General features: G+C 34.3%; 2 protein-coding genes across 5 annotated transcripts in view; both read right to left on the minus strand.

Moving 5' to 3' along the window:
* The window catches only part of LOC145332239 (sorting nexin lst-4-like), a 491,682-nt gene that overhangs the window by 241,922 nt on the left and 228,882 nt on the right, over positions 1-20,878 (minus strand). The window lies entirely within an intron of this gene.
* Positions 16,661-20,878, minus strand: part of LOC145331526 (uncharacterized) — a 167,294-nt gene continuing 163,076 nt past the window's right edge. The window contains exons 9-11 of one of the 2 annotated variants that reach the window (XM_080176223.1): positions 18,547-18,630; positions 17,783-17,872; positions 16,661-17,549 (exon numbers count right to left, since the gene is read on the minus strand). In XM_080176223.1, the coding sequence (XP_080032349.1) occupies positions 17,124-17,549; positions 17,783-17,872; positions 18,547-18,630 (600 nt within the window). In that variant the 3' untranslated portion in view covers positions 16,661-17,123. The remainder of the gene's footprint in view (positions 17,550-17,782; positions 17,873-18,546; positions 18,631-20,878) is intronic. The other variant, XM_080176224.1, reaches the window with a different exon arrangement.

Here is a 20,878-nt window from a genome sequence, read left to right on the forward strand (position 1 = left end):
TGCCTGTCCGGCGCATGAGCCGGCTGTCGTATCCCCAGGTTCAAGGCCTGGTGGCTCAGGAGCCACGCAACCCTTGAAGGGGAGGTTGTGGTAATACGACACCCATACGGACAGGCCGATTACAGAGTTGCTTCGCTGTGACTTATGATAACAAACCCCCCGCACTAATCCTATTATATCACGATCCATCTCATGACCGCTGTTAACCCCGCACCCGGCGGTCAAACTAGCCTGCCTAAAATGTGGGGAGGGGACTTGAACATGCAACTATCACGAGTCCATCATGCGCTTATATAATCGGGAGGCACTGCCTCCCCTTTTACCACCGCTGCCCCCACAGCCTGTCTACCGTCGGGCGCTAAGCCCTAGCGCCCCACACCCCCTTCAAACCTAACCATTGTCATATTTTTGTTGTATATATATAGTAAACATAACTTGTAAATATTATTCAGTTTAAATATATAATTCTGTATGATTGAATCCTGCTTGTTTGTTTGGTAGAATACTTAAAGGCTAGGGCCCGTTGAATCCGAACTCGTTACCCCGTGGGCCGAGTACGCTCGGCTTACCAGATTAACATTTTAACATTTAACCCCCCCCCCCCCCTCACTTTTGTACGTACCTTATAAAGTATTAGCACTAAAACAATATCCTTAAAACCAGCTAAAGTAATGTAATCTATAATACAAAGTAGAATGATGTCTTTCCGTCCGTCTGTCTGTTCGTTCCTTAAGATCTCGGTAACCACTGAACCGATCGGATTCTACTCTTCAGGGAATATACGTACTGGTCCTGTGGTGGTTTTAGACTATTTTCTTGGGGGTTGGGACTCTCCAACCCCCCCCCCCCCCAACAACCAAAAAATCCCCTTAATTCTTTTTTTGCTGAAGGTTTCCTTGGTCATTTATCACTTCAAAACCAATTAATATCCGCTGGATTAGAACCGGTTCTTAGTTATACTGAAAAATCTTGTACAGCATCGCATTACAGACAATATTAATTTAAAAATCGTACAATCAATACCAGTTTTATGGCCCGGACCTTCCGCCCCTTTGGGCTAACAATACTGGTTGTAATCTTATATTTCTAAATTTTAATACACGCGGAAAGCTGTCTATAATACGAAGCGGTAAATAACTATTCCTTTATATTTGCTATTTGTCATCCAAGTACGAAAAAGGCACAAAATCTTTAACATTTAGAAAACTAAAAAATAGGGAAAAACCAAGGAAAGTCTTCACATATTGTTCCAAGATTTTACCACTTAAATCACAACTAACCCGAACTTTTTAATCTTAACTATTACTACCTCTTGGAGGACGGTTGTTGACATAGTAAAGCCAGATCTTTTATAGAAGGTTCCAAGGCACTACCATCCCAACTATTGCATACAACCAACCCTTTGATTACATAACCTTTGTCATAAAGTCCTAATAGTACATGGTAATCAGCGGCGCCTGTTTTTTTGGCAAGGTATTCCCCTACTCTTAATATTAACATAACATCAAAAAACGCACAGCTAGAGCTAACTTTGTAGAAAATATATTTCGCTTTATTCAAGCCTTCTCAATTCTAATTGTTTGAGAGTTTATGTATATACAACATAACATCAGTTAGTACCATTATTATCGTCTTTAGTCACAGGTTAGCAGCCGTTAATTCTCTTAGCTTTGACGCCGTTTCGGCCAAGATTCGAACCATTGCAATTGCAATGCATTGCATTGGATGGTCTATGTGTTATAGATCATATCATTAACATATAATATTTTAACCAAAGAGATATTTCTCGGCGGCCGCTGTTTTAGACAATGTGCTGCAACCGCTGCCATATAAATGCTTGGTGCTGGATGCTGCAGTTGTCTTATTTTTCTTTGTTGTTATTGTGTATAATGAAAGATATCCCTTACCACTGGACCGACATGGTTCTCCTTTAAAGTGAAGCTTTCCATAGGCCAAGAACAGGTTTAATTTGAAAGAGGGTATCTCCAACCCCTCTAAGAAAAATTGTCTTTTTAAAATTACCCCATTCCCAATACTTTTTCTTTTTGAAAGCTTTTATTTAGATTAAAAATTGTGGCGTAAAAGCTAAGAAAAAGTTAAATAATTGTAGTTTTATTACTTTTATTTCCGTTTTCCACAACTTTGCCGGAATAAATAATTGAGCTGCCCCCCTCAAACAAAAACTTTACTTTTATTAGTTTAAAACAGAAATACAGAGAGTCATTATTCAAGTAGAACGGTGTCTGTCTGTCCGTCTGTCTGTTAGGAAAAAGCTAAATTCTTTGTAATCTCTAAATTGATTAATGTTTATCTCATATATAAAACCCACTGGTCCTGTTTGGTTTAAAGCTATTTACATTTTCGATGGCTATATAGGGCCTTTGGTGTTTCGGAACCAATAAAACTGAATTATTCATATAATCATGTCTATCCGGGGAAAACTGTCGATAATACGAGACAATTTAGATAACTAATCTTTTATGAGCAGTCGTCAAAAATCTGTATAAAGCAAAGGTTGCGTGATTATTTGTTATAATGAAACAAAATGGAAGTGAACAAGAAAATTTCTCTTCCAGGTTTTCAGTACATTTATAAAATAAATAATTGATATAAGCTATTAGTAAAACAATTTAGTTTTTTTTTAAATCTTTTAATTCACAAATCTACCAAAAGAATAAAAATCTACAGTTTTCAATTAGAATAATATATCATCAACCTTCCCAATATTTTTATACTACCAAAGGTATAGATGCACAAAAAAAAATATTTTTATTGTATATTGTCCTATCAACGTACCCCTATTTATTTATTACGGAGTGCTATCACTTTCTCAAAAGATTAAAATTTAATCATCAGAACAGTAAAATATTATCACAAAAAAAATACTTTGTTATACTCTCAGCTTCAAACAACCCCTTGAAAATATTTCCTAACATTATTGTAAACTGGATGTTGCGCCACTAACATCTGCATTAGAAGTGGAAGAAAGTATGTAGGAAAATAGCATAAAACCATCCTATTTTTTAGTAAAAATAGCCCAAAACAATACTAAGACCTATGTAAAGCTTTCTTGATATTGATAACTCAATCGGTCCAGTGGTGGTTAGCGAGATCTTAACTCACAAACAAAAATGTAACACTTTTAGGATAAGGTCCACATGCAGAAATTGATGCACAACATCATTGATTATTAGCAATGATCTTAAGGAATACGACAATAAACTATAAATTAATATAAATTCCCAATAATGATAAACCAGGAATACCGATTCTATAGATCAAAATTACTGGTTGAAAAGTTTGGACACTATTAGGTTAGACCAATCAAAATTTAATAAAAGTTTTAAGGCCAACAAATAAGATTACGTGATTATAAAACTTTGGGTACCAAAGCAAATTACAGCCCAATGACCCCTCCTTGCCTTGATTATAAGGGATCATTTCATAATTCACGACTTACTATGGTTCTAAATCAACTTTGGCTTATTGAGCAACATGAGAAACCGAAAACAAGGACGTTCATTAACAAATAGGACGAAACAAATCCCTTAAAGTTGCAATTATCAACATTCGACTGAATATAATGATATCCCTATAATCTATAAAACAAAGTAGAACGACGTCTGTCTGTCTGTCTGTCCGTCGGAAGCTTAAGATCTCAGTAACCACTGAACCGATTGGGGTCTACTCTTTAGGGAATATACCTGTGATAGTTTAAAGCTATTTTCTTGGGGGGTGGGACACCCCCAACCATCCAAAAATAAAAAATTCCTACCCGTCCCAAAAAAATAAATTTTCTTTTTAAACTAACATTTAAAAAGGGGGGTCGAATAACCTCCCCCCCCTCCTAAAGAAAAAAAATTCTCTCCAAAAACTTTTTTTTTACTCATTTTAAAGCCTAGAGGCTAGGGGCGAAGCCGCTAGTACAATATAAAGTAGTACAGTTTTTTTTGTATAAAGCTTAAGATATCAATAACTACTGAAGAGATTTGGGTTCTCTGTTTTATATAAGCTTGATATAGGTCAGGTGATGATTTTAGGCTATTTTATTTGAAAACTAACGTCTTGGATTTTTTTTGGGCCATAGTTCAAGCCCCCTTTCTACCCCTTCGAATGCAGAGCCCTAGACGCTAGTTAATAACATCATAATAGAAATACTTTTCAGTATGGCTTCGAAACCGATAAATATCCTCTGGATTCTGAGTCTGAAACATCATGTATCGTATCGAATTACACAAAATTTTCACGAATTAGGAAATAAAATTATAAAACTAACATTAATCATGGACCGGCCCTTTAACCCCTTGGGACTAAGAAAACTGAAATTAATATCCAAATCTTTAATATTATTATCTCCGGAAAGCGTTAAATAATTGTTCTCTGCCAAACATATAGAGAGGTTCCGCTATCTAAATCAAATTAATCCAAAATTGTTAAAGGAAGTTGATTTAATTAACTCCACAAAGTCTATGATATAATATTATTATTGATAATGATACTAAATATAGGTTTACCGGTTTTTTTTCTTGTAGCGCTGCTACTCTATAAATCATGTTTATTGTCTGACGGTCAAAAAAGATAGATAGATAGATAGATAGACAGACAGATAGTAAGGCATTTTCATAGGCATATATATAGACAGATTGCTCTTAGTCTTATCTATAGCCTAAAACCAGCCCTGGACTAATACTAAACCTCCACGAAATTTTGGCGAAATTCGTAAAAGGACCAAGGAAATCTTCAGCAAAAAAAGGACCAAGGAAATCTTCGGCAAAAAAGAATGAGGTTTTTTTTGGTTTTTTGGGGGGTTGAGGGTGTCCTACCCCCCAAGAAAATAGCCTAAAACTACCACAGGACCAGTAGGTATATTCCCTAAAGAGTAGAATCCGATCGGTTCAGTGGTTACCGAGATCTTAGGGAACGGACAGACGGACAGACAGACGGACAGCCATCATTCTACTTTGTATTATAGATTAACACAGTCGCTTAGGAGATTTTACTTGATATATTTACAGACGGTAAAATGGACACCATGTCACTTTGGTACATAAGATATATATCGGACGAGGTATCAGATACCCCGGGCCTGAGTTACCCAGCAATAGGGGATTTTAAATTTCACACCTCATTTTGAAGGTCTCAAGGCTAATTATTGGGGTTGAACACCCGGAATAGCGCTCATAAGCATTATAGATAGAATTTGTACAAAATGTGTTATGTTGTTTTTGTGCCAAAAAAATACAAATATTTTATAAAAAATATGTTAAGTGTTAAAAAAATAAATTAAAGTACTTAAAAATGTTCATTAAAAAAATACTAAAATAGTCAATTTATTATAAAACTAAAGCATAAGGGATATTTACCCCACCCTCCTTATGAGAATTTATCCATTCCTTATAATCCTTTCCTAATGTCTCCCCCCCCCCTCATTCCCGTTCATCACACAATCTTCAAAGAAATAGGAAGTATCACATTTCTAAATTTGCCCCCCCCCCACTATATGTTTTTTAGATATGTAGTATCTCTATAAGTCCCTTCTTCCCTCATACACTTTGTATTTCTTTCTTACTGTAGTTTATTACTTAAGATCAATCAAAATTCATAATTTGTAAATTGCATATCAAAAACTATAAATCAAACAAAAGTGCACATATACAACTTGTTTAACATAAAAAAAATCAACATATTTCATGAGTAGCATCCCTCATAATGACCTCATTCCTTTCTTTTCTCCTTTCTACCTCTTAAATGGATTCTTTAGTTCTACTTGATGCCATTGGTGAAAATGTCTTCTTTCTCCGTCTCTAATTCTACATCTAATTCTTATTTTATTTATAGTACATTTTGGACTATTTTGACCTTGTTTAATAAACCCCCCTCCTCTCAAACTCTTTCCTTTTATTGGGTGGAGATTATTACTAATTAGTGACACTTGGCTTCCATAAATCCTTTTCACAACTTTAACTTACAGATTAAACAAGGATGACAACATCCATAAAAGTAATTTTCTAAAATCAGAAGGAAGGACAAACGAACAATAACTCCTGTAGAGTATCAGCACTTATTAAGCAACGCAATAATTTATAAGCCCCAAAAAATTGTACAGAAATTTGTTGCAAAATGGTGTAAATACAGGGTACAGTAAAATCACTTTCTTTCATTATTAGAATTTGATTATAGAGACGCATTGCTAATAATATTGTACTAGGATTAATTATTCAAAATATTAAATGTATATAAATAAGATGTTTTTGTCAAAAAATCAGCATATTTTATAGACATGCGGACTTTCTGGTAATAATTATAGATTTGCTACCAGATCATACCTAACAGTATAGGAATCATCATATAAAGTTTAATATGAAGACAATTCTAATATGTCTAATTTAACGAAAAGAGGTAAACATAACGGATGGACGGACCGACGCTTATTATAGAAAAGCTTCGTTTTTAAAATCATAGAATAAATACAAGTTTTGTTAGCCGAGACCTTTGGCCCCTCGGGAATAACAAATTTGGTTTTAATCTTATGATATTTCTCTTTAATATCAGCGGTAAGCTGTCTATAATACGATGCGCTAACTAACTTTTCTCGTATTTTGGGGATTCTTCCTTCAATTTATTGACCATTATATTATCCATTAAGATCCTTGTGTCCACTATTTTAATTTTGATTAAGTTGAATGCATTACATAAAAAGGGAAGGCTTTAATGATAAAGTAAATTAAATGTTGGATGCCAATTGGTATAGAAAATCTCTACAAAAAAAATTCCATTCGTAGCTCTTGCATAGCAGCCAAGAAAATCAAAGGATAAAAATTTATAATTAATGAGTGGCTTTGCATGGTGTGTGAAGTGAAGGATCTCGCTAACTATGGTTCTCTTTTATAGTGAAGCTTCTCATAGGTTTATTACAATTTAAGGGGAGAATACCACCCTCTGTAAAGAATCCGCCCGTTAAAAAACCCTACTCCATAATGCAAGTGCTCCTAGAGGCCTCAAGGGTATCAGCAAGCTAGCAATATTGTATCCATTTTCCCCACTACATAAAACTAGCATTTTAGGAAGAGAAAAATATTTTCAACTTCTAAGCTAGTAATTGAAATGTTTTAATACATCTATAAATAAAACAAGAATGACAACATCCATAAAAGCGAAACTCTGAAACGGTAGGAATTAGTATTCTAATAATCATATAAATAATGTTATTTTATCACTTAAAAACTGTTGCTTTAAAGGTAACGATCATAGAGTAAATTTGCTTATTGTTAAAGACTTATTACAGAGTGGCTTCGCTAATAAATCAGTTTATTGTTGTAGAAACTGCAATACTAATGTTATGCATGGTTTAAAGATTATAAAATATGAAATAAAGGCATTGATTTAATAGGAAAGCTGCTCTATGTTACAGAAGTTACTAATTCATCAATAACGTTGTAAAAGCTGTAATATTAACCCTTAACGGTCGGGGGGGGGGGGGGGCGTTGAACGCCCCCCTTCCGGTTTTTTCTATCTCATTTTCTGTGTGTGAAAGATAAAGAGCCCAAACTGCTTGACTTTTTAAGTATGGGTATGACACATAACTGAGAGTTGGAATTTTTTGAATATCTCCATCCTGGCGGGCACAGGATGCCAGCAAACCTGGCAGGGTCATCCAGGTAAAGAACAAAAATTTGTTTTTGACTTAAACAAAGCATTTTATCTTACCAAAATACTAAAATATCCTCTAGTAGTACATCCTCATATTAAATACAGGTGTTCAAGTCAATTTCAGGTTCCAGGTATGATCCTGCAGGTCCTGATCCTCCAGGTCTCCAGAAATCTTTAAAATGCTCCTGTGGCCGCAAATTTTGACTTAGAGACTTCAAATTTTAAACTTAAGCTTTTCTTACATGTCTACATAATGTATTAAAATTTCATAAAGATCCGCCACCGTTTTCCCGCCGACCGCCGACTGCGGCGGCTGGCAGCTGCCAAGTACAGCTGCGGCCGCTGAAACTTATGTTTTGATATTTCAATTATAAAATTTAAATAAAAATAAACATTTTCTGCAAAAAAAAATTTCTTCTAGCTTTAAAAATAAAAAAATTACAGCCGTTTGACATTTTTAAGTAAAAAAGGACCTAAAAACAAAGGTTGTTAAATAAAAGGGTGAAGGAAGCGGAAATTGACCTTGACTTACTTAAGGTCGGAAATTCACCATAACACAGGGGATTTACACAAAAAAATTTAGCCCTCTAGCTCTAATAGGAACTGAGATAATGAGGGGGGGCGTTGAACGCCCCCCCCCCCCCGACTGATTAAGGTGCGGCAAGGGGCCCGACTGTTAAGGGTTAATATTATGCATGGTTAAAAGATACTAATAGATGAAATAAAGGCTTTGTTTTAATAGCGAAGCTGCTTTCTGTTACAGAATCTCCTTCCATCTCTCCATTTGTCTGTCTGTCTTTTTGTCCATTAAAACAGTATGGGGAAATTTCTTTACTGCTATTCATGATAGACGGCTAATTTTTGACTGAATATTATCTTTACCGAGATGAGCATCCATTGCAAATCTACTCCAAAAAAGTTTTTGATTTGTCGGTCAGTTTGTATTGCTCTGAAATAAACCAAATTTACACAGGAAATGAACAAAGAAAACTTTTCACAATATTACAGAGCTTCTTTTTAACTCACTATATCCGTCAGTCTATATGTTATGCTGTGTTTTGTATTTTCAAAAGCGAAGCCTTTCTATAATTAGGGTCGGTCCGTCCGTACGTCCGTCCGTAACGGATAGCTTTTTTCGTTAATTTAGGAATGTTAGAATTGTCCTATCGATTTCAAATTTTGCATGGTGATTCCTTTAGTAGTTAGGTTTGATTTAGAAAGCGTAGCAACTCTATAATCATTACCAAAATGTCCGTAAGTCCATTTTAAACATGTTGATTTTTTTACTTTTTATCAACAAAGTTTTATGTGTTCTAATCATCGGATTGATCTGATTTTTGATATATTGATTCCTGGGACAAAAAAGTATAATGTAATAAGCGATGCAACTCTATAATCAAGTCCTGAAAATGTAAGTATGTCCATAAACATTATCCTGTATCAAGTTTTTTTTGTATCTGTTTTTCAACAAGTTTATTTACAGATTTGCTGACTCTTATACATTTATATAGTGATTATTCAGTTCTGACACTATACAAGTGTTCATGTTTGTTTGTCCTACTGTTTCGGTGCTTTGCTTTTATGGATGTTGTCATCCTTGTTTTATTCTGCTGACTCTTCCTTCACTATTTCTTCTATCTTTTGGGCTATGTTTCTGCCTTTTTCTGGATATTATTGCTACTTATAGATATTGTCCTCCTTGTTGTTTATTTCTTAAATTGGGAATTATAAAACGGGAGGGGTTATTCTATGTATTACAAATGTAATACTTAATCATATGTACGCCATTATAAACATTGCTTGCTAAAGCAAATTTTTTTCCAAATTCTAAATAAATTTTCAAAGAACCACTTTGTCTTATTTTACTTGTAATTGCAATATTTTACCATTCCTATTTGTATAGTAGGAAACAATATAATCTTCAGTTAGAATTTCCCTCCTTTTTGTGAGGTTGTTATGAATTATAATACAACTCCTCCCCATCTTAAACAGTTTATCAGGGAGAGAGGGGACATTGGGCTGTTTATTATGCTGGTACCTAAAGTTTTGTAATAATGTTTTCTTATTCGTTAGCTCAACAACTTTGAGGGACAAAGTGAATTTTTAATGGTTATATCAGTAAGTTGAGTGTTATAACGGTTAAAACACTAATTGTAATCTACAGGAGGGGTAATTATATGTATCATGATTGTGAATGTATGTTTATTTATAGGCCATTGTCTTATCCCCTTAAATCCCTGCAGTTTATTTATCATATAGCCCGGTGACCTTAGTTGGGTTTATGACACATTTATTACCTCCCCCCCCCCCATCTTCCTCGATATAGTAATGCCACGTCTCGCGGTCGTTGCGGTCATGCGTCATATTAAAAGGGTGACGCAAATTTCAGATCTCAGTTTTTGCTATTTGATTTACTATTTTTCTCTATAAGATAACAACGATGCTTGCAAGATTATTTAATTCGCTATAATATAAAGATATTTTTTTCAAATCGCGAAATCTGGGATCTAAAATTTGCGTCACCCTTCCAACCTGACGCATGACGGCGTATGTCCGGGAGATATGGCATTATTTAGTCCACTATCTTTATCAATTCTAAATCAATTTCCTTTACCTAATATACCCCCTCCCCAACCCTTAAAATCCTTTTTAAAGTGTAAATTTCAACCCCAATAATTTGCCTTGAGATTTATGGGATTTCTGAAATTTGAAACAAAAAGTTTATTTCTGGCTTTCTGAGTCGGGCTTTCTGTATCCTAACCCTATATATCATGTATTTAATTTTTAATGTATCTCACTTTTTTTCCTTTTTAAAAGCGAAGCTTTTCTATAATTAGGGTCGGTCCGTCCGTACGTCCGTCCGACCGTCCGTACGTCTGCAACGGATAGCTTTTTTCGTTAATTTAGAATTGTCCTATCGATTTCAACTTTATATAGTGATTCCTGTATAATAGTTAGGTACGTACGATTTAGAAAGCTTATCAACTCTATAATCACTACCAGAATGTCCGAACGTCCATTTTAAACATGTTGATTTTTTTACTTTTTTAACAACTAATTTGTATGTGATAAAATTATCCGATTAATTTAATTTTGGAATACTGATTCCTAGGACAACAAAGTACAATGTTATAAGCGAAACATCTCTATAATCAAGTCCCAAAAACGTAAGTATGTCCTTAAACAATATCCTGTATTTAAGCAGTTTTTCAACAAATTTAATTAAAATTTTGATTCGTCATTTATGCTCTGATTTTTCAGTTCTGACACACTACAAGTATAAACGTTCCTTTGTCCTAACGTTTCAGAGCTTCGCTTTTATGGATGTTGTCATCCTTGTTTCCTTTTTATGATGTATCATAGTATGCTCTTAACTTTAAGAGTAAGACAAAATATTAATATTTAATACCCTCAAATATTTTAAATGTATGTTTGTTGCGTAGTATAATGGATTTGTTATCACTTGGATCTTACACCATGTTATAATGTACTCTAATAAAGTAATACGTTTAGCTGGCTAAAATAACCAATTCCATTCCTACCTACTAAATAAACGATATGACAAATAAATGATTTCCATGTTAGCGACCAAAATTTGACGACAAGTTTACCTCCGTAAAAATATCGTCTATTCTATATCCATTCGTAGGATAAAAATTTCTTTTTTTGACACCCTCCTTAAATTAAAATCTAGAGGGCTGTGTTACAGATAGAGTTTAACTTAAAGTCGAGAAAATAAAATATTATGATAACCGGTTCTACCGCATCCCTTATTCTCTTCCCTACTTTCAGGTTGAAAGAGTGACGCAAATTTCAGACCCCAGATTTGGCGATTTGAGAAAAATTTATCTTTATATTATAGCGAATTAGATAATCTAGCAAGCATCTCTTTTATCTTATAGAGAAAAATAGTAAATCAAACGGCGAAAACTGAGATCTGCGTCACCCTTCCAATATGACGCAAGACGCATGACCGCTACGACCGTGGCAATATTTTAAACCCAATCGTGTTACAGACAACAATAGAGGTGTATTATTAGTATTACATGGGTAATACAGCCCTCTAGGTGTCCAACCACTTACTCAAAAGTCCTAAAAGTGTCAATGAATTGATAAATTGACGCGCATAGTTCAAAATTTTTATTCAAACCCCCTTAAATTTTAGGTTGATATAGCTTTTTTTACCTTGACAATCTCCCCCCCCCCCCCCTTTGGCTATATTAGGTGGGTTTAAGGAACTGTATTTACCCCCTCAGGAAGGTTGGTAATCCCTTCTGCACGCTTCTGGATTTAATAATCTCAATTTTTTGCACAATATCCCTGTTATCCCTGATGACAATAACTGACATGAAATTATTTAGATGTTTAGAATTTTAAATATATATTTTGTATTGATGCTAAAGGATTTTTACAATTGTAGGGATGTGACTAAAAATCATACACAAGAAGAAATTTAAACGGTAGAATTGAGACGCAATGGTCTAGAGTATCTAGGTCATAATAACAAAAAAGTAGCCGAGAAAATCCTACTTAAACTTAGATTACAGACAGAAAACGGAATCACAGAGTAGCTTCGCTACTCACCAGCGTTGCGATGCCGTTTGATTTTGGTGCGGCTCCGGCTCCGACATAAAATCAAGAAAAAACTCGACATATTTTTTTCCCCACGTCTATTTTTGACTTTTGAAGGTTTTAAAAGTTCAATTTTTAATAGGGGCATTTGCACATGACAAAACAGAGTTACCAAATTATAACTTATAAAAAACCTCTTTATTTTTTAACGAAAATTACGGCTCCGGCTCCGGCACCAGCAAAATATGGCGGCTCCTCGGCTTCCGGCTCCGCAACACTGCTACTCACAATTGAATGTTAGCGTAAAGGATAAGCCAATGCACGATAAATTGATGATAAACAAAATAACTCCCTCTGTAGATAAAGATTGGTTGAAAATTTGGAGATTACTAGATTAAAATCAACCAATCAAAAATCCAATAAGATAACGTCAGTGGCGTGCGAAGCACTTTGTCTAGGGGGGGGCATTTTGAAGATTTTGTAAAATTTTGCCCCCCCTAAATCAAAGTGCCCCGGGGGGGCACTTTGCTTTAGGGGGGGGCATTTTGATTATATATACTAATTTTAAATAAGGGCGTTTTAAGGGGTTGGATTATTTGATTATGGGCCTTCTAGTCCTTATCCCTTCTTCCCCATCCCTTCCCCCATCCCTATTTCCCATTTATATCCCCCATCTCTTCCCCCCCCATCTCTTCTCCCCCATCCCTTCTCCCCACCCTGCAATGACCAAAGGGAAGGGAGCTAGAAAGCATCTTCGAAAAAAAGTACAGAAGATAATTTAACCTTCCCCCCACCCCCCCATCAAAACATTTTTTATGGGTGGAAGGGGATGTTATAAAATCTCAGCAGGAAGGATGAATAACCCCATTAAAAAAAAATTTGGGGGGGGGAGATAAAAACACTTATTTTAGAAATAATTTACCAAAATTAACCTAATATGTAAAACTGATTTTAAATATTTCTTTATTGTATGACAACAAGGATGACAACATCTTTAAGTAGCAAAGCACAAAAAATCATTAATAAGAAAACAGACAAGTAGATTTAAAGAGCATCTGTTGAAATAAATATATATTTTAGATAGAAAGTCACAAATCCTTTTTCCTGTATGTTGTGTGATGACAGTCAAAGTAAATTACATACTGGATGCTCGAAACAGCGAAAAAAACTTTTTTTTTTTAATCTTATAATCCACAAAAAAGTTTATCGTATCATAAAAACCAAAGATATAAAGAACTATGTAAAAAATATAAAAAATTACTTGTCCTTTCATCTACAGATATAAAAATCTCTTAAAAATATGGAAAACTTTGGGGTATAGTCTCTTTTGTGGCAATGCCTCTGAAGGGGCATTTTGTCGTATTTTCATAGTAGCTTTTAATAGGTTATTCTAGGTTGAGTTAGGTCAGGTGATTTCCCCGCAGGGTTAGGCAATTGGCCCCGCAGGAGCTATAAATAGGTGAAAAGCTACTGTGAAATTACGATGAAATGCACCTTAAGGGCAATGTGACAAAAGGGACTATACCCGAAATTTAAAAGATACAAAAATAGCCAAAAACGTCCTGAAAAGCAGTCCGACCTCCATGAATTTTTAATAGTTAACTATACTCCATAATGATGGGAATGTTAACATTAAGTTTTAGCCTTCTATCTTTAATTGCAGTTGAAAAAATCACATTTCCCCCTTAGCATTACGTACTGACAGCCATAGTGAATTATAGAGAAGCTAAAAAGTTATATCAACATATCCTACCCTCTTTAAATGGCACTTTAAAACTATGTTAATTTTTGATTAAGTGGTGTTTCCAATCATTTATATGGGCGGTGCGTGAAGCGCACCTAAAAAAAGGGGGGGGGGCGAAAGTGACACTTTTTGAAACCAAAACTAAAAGTCAAAGGAACTCAACTAAAAAAAGAGTTACAGGTCTGACATTTTGCATGGCAGTTGCTTTATAGGGGTACAATATGGAACTGTGAAGAAACGGCGGCGCAACCGCCGAAAACCGCCGAGAAAAGGCAACAAAAATTACGGCGGGAAACGGCGGTTTTCGGCGGTTGCGCCGCCGTTTCTTCACAGTTCCATATTGTACCCCTATAAAGCAACTGCCATGCAAAATCTCAGACCTGTAACCCTTTTTTTAGTTGAGTTCCTTTGTTGACTCTTAGTTTTGGTTTCAAAAAGTGTCACTTTCGCCCCCCCCCCTTTACTCCCCCTTTGAACTAAAATCAATTAAAGACAACAAGAGTGGCGTATTTTATCAAGTTAGGAATATAGAGTGTAGCTAGTTAAGGGTTTTTAATGAAAATTGCCATAAAAAAACATGTCTTTTTGTAAGGGTATATAAAAAAAAAAATGATAAACTTTTTTTGATAAATTTTGATTGGTTGGTTAATTAAGTCGAGTTTCCATACATTTCATCCACTAATTGTAATCTATATAAGGGGTAATTTTGTGTATCATCATTGGGGATGTACAAAATTTCTTTGGTAAAAATCTATATTATACAAAATAGAATACTTCCTATTACCTGGTTTGTTATGTTCAATGAAAAAAGATTATAACCTAATTTCTACACTAATTAAAAATTTGGTAAGGTTAAATGAATAGTAACTGTCTGTTTGGCGCGAAGCGCCAAAAATTTTTTTTTATGAGTATTTCTTGATCTTTTTTTTTGGAAACTGGGATAGTTTTGCTTTTTGTAGGGTAGGGGGCAAAAAGGGGCATTTTTGTTGTCCAGGGGGGGGGCAAAATGGGGCATTTTTCCACATTTAGGGGGGGGCAGGGGGGGCGGTGGCTAGGGGGGGGCAGGGGGGGCGTTTTGGTCGCTAGGGGGGGCGATTGCCCCAAATGCCCCCTTCGGTTCGCACGCCACTGGATAACGTGGTTATTAAACTTTGGGTACCACTGTAATTTACATTCCATTGGCTCCCCCCCCCACCCCCCCCCCCGGTTAATTTATTTCCTTGCATTTGTGAATTGATTCAACCCTTCAAATATTATTCTTAAACTTTTAAATATAAGAAAGATTTTAAAAATATTATTTTTTCCATAAAACTTTGAATCGAACATGAAATATCAAATCAATAAATATTGTACTAAATATTTTTGTAAAAAAAATAATAAATATATATTCTTTTTTTGTAACATATTAGTATATACCACAATAAGATAATTGACGATATAAATGAGAAAAAAAAATTATCCTTTAGTATCATTTCTAATAAACTAGCGGTTTAGCCCTTAGCCTCTAGGGTCTTCGTCCTAAGAGGTAAGGAAGTCAACCCTCCTATATAGATTTTTTTTTTTTTTTAATAGGCACAGCTACAGGCTGATGCCTAGTGCAGATTTATTTAAAAAATAGGCACTGCTACAGGCTGACGCCTAGTGCAAGTTTGTTAAAAAAAAATAGGCACTGCTACAGGCTGATGCCTAGTGCAGATTTGTTAAAAAAAATAGGCACTGCTACAGGCTGACGCCTAGTGCTACAGCCTACCTAAAAAAAGTGGTGGGGGGATTTTTTTGTTTTTTGGGGGGTTAAGGGTGTCCCACCACCCAAGAAAATAGCCTAAAACCACTACAGGACCAGTAGGTATATTCCCTGAAGAGTATAATCCAATCGGTTCAGTGGTTACCGAGATCTTAAGGGACGGCCGACGGACAGACAGACAGACGGACAGCCATCATTCTACTTTGTATTATAGATAGGTGGTTGGATTATTGCTACACTGTGTTATTATTGGTCCAATTGGTACATTAATCTTCTATACTTTCTACATCTTCTGACTCTTGGAATAAAATCTGTGTTGCTTGTCAACTTAAAGCTATGGTCAATAATATATCAGCAACGACCACTTTTATAAAATGCCAGATTGTCTAAATAGATCATTGATTTTCAGAATTGACAGCAGGAAATTGAACTGTAAGTTGGTTACTCTGCAGTACCCAAAGTTTTAAAATACGGTTTCGTTCCCCCAAACACGTTTCCCCATATCAATGCGCATCAAGGATATGACTTACTTCATTGGTCTATTGACCTGTCAATATCCTTTCATATTTTCTAACTGGTCTAGTCAAAATTTAATAAAATCAACCTCTTATGTACTACCTCGTAGATTTTTTCCTGTTTATTTTGTGGATTTTTCATCATTATCACATAAAATGGTCAGTAGTAGGCTGCCAAAAACGTTTTATTTTACTAAGATAGCTCAAATATTAAGGGAGTAGTAAGCGTTTAGAAAAAAAAACAGTTTTCGACGGGCACCCTGTACATTCCTATGTAAAGGTTTCGTGATTTGTTACTTATTTAAGATCCTGTTCTCTCTTTTTTATGATCACTGAACATCTACTTTATAGCTCAATTTTCTCATCCAACCCCCCCCCCATGGTTTTTTTAGTTTAGCAACTTTTTTTTCAACAAAAAAACAACCAGGACAGAAAAACATTTCTAAGTTTATTTAATAAAACTTTTTACAAAATTGCATACAATTTACAATTTATAGTACATAAATATACAGTTTTGATATTATTTACATATACAATTTTAATTTATGAAAAATATGTACAAAAATTTTCTAATAATTAAAAGGTAATTTAAAATTATGGAAATCTATATTGTATCAAAATAAAATTTAATAGTAATAGAAAAGATAAAAGATGTCATAAACTTTAGTAACCAAAAAAATAAACTATATTTAAACATTAAAATTAACATAAAAAGTTCTTTAGGTATAAGAACCCAAAATTGTGATAAATTAATCTTAGTTTCATATTTAAATTAAAAGAAAAAATCTTAAAATCAAACATTTATTAAATCAATAATTTCATTTTTCAATTTACATATTGCAATTGACTAAGACTTAAAATATAGTACATTATAAAAAAAATACTTTTTAATTGATTATTAGGCATGAATCAACTTGTTTTGATTCCGTCTTGACTTACGACTGTCCGTTGTAGAGGTATTAAGGGATGAATTACCCGAATCCTCGCTATTGTTAACTGGCACCAACATCTTGCTCATCCTAAACTCCTTCTCGCTGCCAACAATGCCGCGCTCCTTGTTGTTGTTGTTCCCGCGCAAAATATCTTTTCCCGCCAAATTATGATGGCTGCCCACATGATGCAACAACTGATTATTTTTGGGACGCTCCTCAGAGCGGGAACGACGGTTGCGGCGGTTGCCGCTGGCAGATGATGTTGGCGTCCGCACGCCGCCGTTATTCTGTTGTTGTGGAAGCACTTGGCGGCTGAGCAGCCAGTTTTCGAGGTCGTTTGATTCTGCCAGGTTCCGCCGGTTCCAGAACTCTTCAGTAGAGCGCATCTTTACCTGAAAAAATGATAGTTAATTTTTAAATTAACGACTCTAAAGATAATAAAATTATTGTGTGATAAGCTAAAACACTGGTAAGTAGTTTAGGCCTAACTAATTTAGATTCATTAAAGCCAAAAGTTTTAGAGCTAACAATAAGACAACGGGATTATAAAACTTTGGGTACCAGTGTAATTCATAGTAATTCATAATTAATTATTTATAGTGAATGTTAAATTAAAAGTACTTACTTGTGATTCGGCGCTCAGTCTTTTGAGAATATTATAAAGTTCTCTGATGTTGTCTGTCTTTCTTAACAAGATTTTACCCTCTTTGGAAACCTGAAAAAAAATTAATTAAGTTTGTTTCCAGTGTATGTCTATGTTTTTCTTTCCATACGTGACATTTTGTCTGTCTGACTGCTTGTATGTCTGACTGTCTATCTATCTGTCTGTCTGTCTGTCTATCTGTCTGTCTGTCTGTCTATCTATGTGTGTGTCTGTCTATCTATCTGTCTGTATGTCTGTCTTTTTGTCTTTCTGTCTGTCTATCTATGTGTGGGTTTGTCTTAGGTTCTGTCTCTGTGTCTGTGTGTCTGTCTGTCTGAATGTCTGTTTGTCTACCTTTCTGTATGTCTGTCTGTCTATCTGTCTGTCTATCTGTCTGTCTGTCTGTCTGTCTGTCTGTCTGTCTGTCTGTCTGTCTGTCTGTCTGTCTGTCTGTCTGTCTGTCTGTCTGTCTGTCTGTCTGTCTGTCTGTCTGTCTGTCTGTCTGTCTGTCTGTCTGTCTGTCTATCTATCTATCTATCTATCTCAAATCAAATTCAAATATTTATTGGTACAAAACAACTTATACATTTAATATCAACATTAATAAATGATAATTACATTGTATTAAAATTAACTAATAAACTATTTTTAGTAAACAATGAATACTATAGGTTTAACACAATATAATTCAAGTATCCATGGGCTGAAAAACGCCTATCTATCTATCTAACTATCTATTTATCTACCTGGATACTCAGAATCAGATATCCCCGCCTCTCCTCCAGCTTGACATCCTCAATGTCTGTCAGATTGACCTGGAACAAAAACAACTTTATGGAGCTTTTAACCTGTTCAGAAGGGAATATTTGTGGATGGACCAAATGTGTTAATAGTTAGTCGTGTTATAATTTTACCAAAACCTTTGTTAAATAGGATTTTTTTTTACCTGAACATTTTGTCAAATTGTCATTAATTAGATATCTATTATATTCCTATTGTTGATAAGTGCAACATAAACATCAAAATATTTTCAATAAAAGTCTTAAACATATTTTTGGTTCTTATTCAAGAAAGTTTTTATGATTGAACTATTGTACAATATAGTATTTCTGAAAGTAGCTTAAAATTTCGAGAAACTCTTTTCCAGTATGGCTTTGAAACCGATTAATATCCACTGGATTAGAACCGGTTCTCAGTCATACTAAAATATTATAAATAGCATCGTATTACAGACAAATTTTTCACGAATATTAAAATAAAAATCATGATATTAGTACCAGTTTTGTTAACCCGGGCCTTTGGCTACTTGTTATTTTATGGTTGAATTTTTTTTGCTCTTCCAATACCTTTTAGGCTTTTATGTTGAACTCCTAGATGCCTGGGGCTCAACCGCTGTTTTATAATATAGCATAATATGTCTTACTATTATACAAAACTAAAAATAAGAATGTAAATTGTCACGCAACCTAGCTTCAAAAATCTATTAAATTCAGGGAAAACTAGACTAAAAACTACACTGGTACTCAAAGTTTTATAAATAAGATTCATTGGTCCCAAAACTTTGGGCACTTTTATTAAATTTTGATGATTAGCTTCAAGCTAGTTGTGTGTAAATTTTTCAATAAGAAGGGTTAATATTGATTTTTGTTTATTATCTTTAGTACGTCCATTGTCTTATCCCTCGAGATCCCTGATAAAAAAATAAACAAATTAATATATAATATCTGTACCAATCTTTTGTTTATATTTTCCCTTAAAACTTCATTAAAGTTAATTAAATTTGCTTCAAAAATCATTAAGAATACCAGATAAAAGAATAATGATTTGATAATAACTTTATGTCCATCATCTTAACTAGAAAACTTAATTAAAGTTATTGTTTTTTTTCTTTAAAAAATTTTAATCAGCAAATAAATTAAAATCACTTATTGAACATTAATTTATTATAAATACAATTAATGTTTGAGCTTAATTATTAGTAATCTTTCTCCTTATATTAAAGTGAAGTCAATATACATTTATAATTTCCAGAAGAATATCATTTTATCTGACATTGACCAATACCTAGCTGTATCAAAATATTTAATAAGTGAAAATAAAAGTTTTATAAAAAACGACCATTCCTATGGACATTAAGTTAGCTTAGTATAACAGCACATTACAATATACATAATTATACATGTAGTCATAATGCATCGGTGGCGGACATATATACAAATTCTTAAGACTTATAATTCTAAAAATAGCCTAAAGCCACACCAGGAATTAAGTGAATCCTTCATAATATGGATAATTCAATCGGTTCAGTGTTTAGCAAGATCTTAATGTACGACAAAACCTTCTACATTTAGAGATGTGACCGTTTGCACTAGTAGTTTCCAAGATCTTACAACCGGACAACCATACCTACTATAAATAATAAACAGTATATCTCTATATCCAGACCAACACAAATATGTTAACATGCAAAGGTGGATGTGTGGCCCTTTGCAGTAGTAGTTTACAAGATCTTGAAGGACATTGAACAACTTTACCTACTGTACATATCAAACAGGATAACTCTAGAACCGGACCAACACAAATGTGTTAACATGCAAAGGTGGATGTGTGACCCTTTGCTCTATGCTTTTTATTTACAACTCACTGTAAAAAAAAACTTTCAAAATCAACCAAAAAATGTGTAGATTTTAAATTAAAAAATAATAAAAAAAAATTTTTTGCGATTATCATGTCAACAATTTAAAATTACATTCTGCTAAATGTTTGATGATACAATTATGGCTTAAACACAAGACTTTAGGAATCTTTAGACGATCAAAATCAGATGGGGTTTGTAACCCATAATAAGGGAGGTGGTTACACCCCTTTGGCAAATTTAAAGGGAGTTTAGGTGGTTGGAACCACCCTCCTGACAATAAAATAACATCCCCCCTTTGTTGTATGTAAGTACTAAACCCCCTCGATTTTGGCTTCGAGAGGTTTTCAAAAATCGTAAGAAGGTGACATAATTTTTGGGTGTGCTTTTGGTCACTGTCTGAGCAAAATCCTATGCCCGACGCAGCATACAATCTAATAAAA

Source organism: Acartia tonsa, chromosome 11 (genome assembly GCF_053477335.1).
Source record: "Acartia tonsa isolate MP-2025a chromosome 11, ASM5347733v1, whole genome shotgun sequence".
NCBI lineage: Eukaryota > Metazoa > Arthropoda > Copepoda > Calanoida > Acartiidae > Acartia > Acartia tonsa.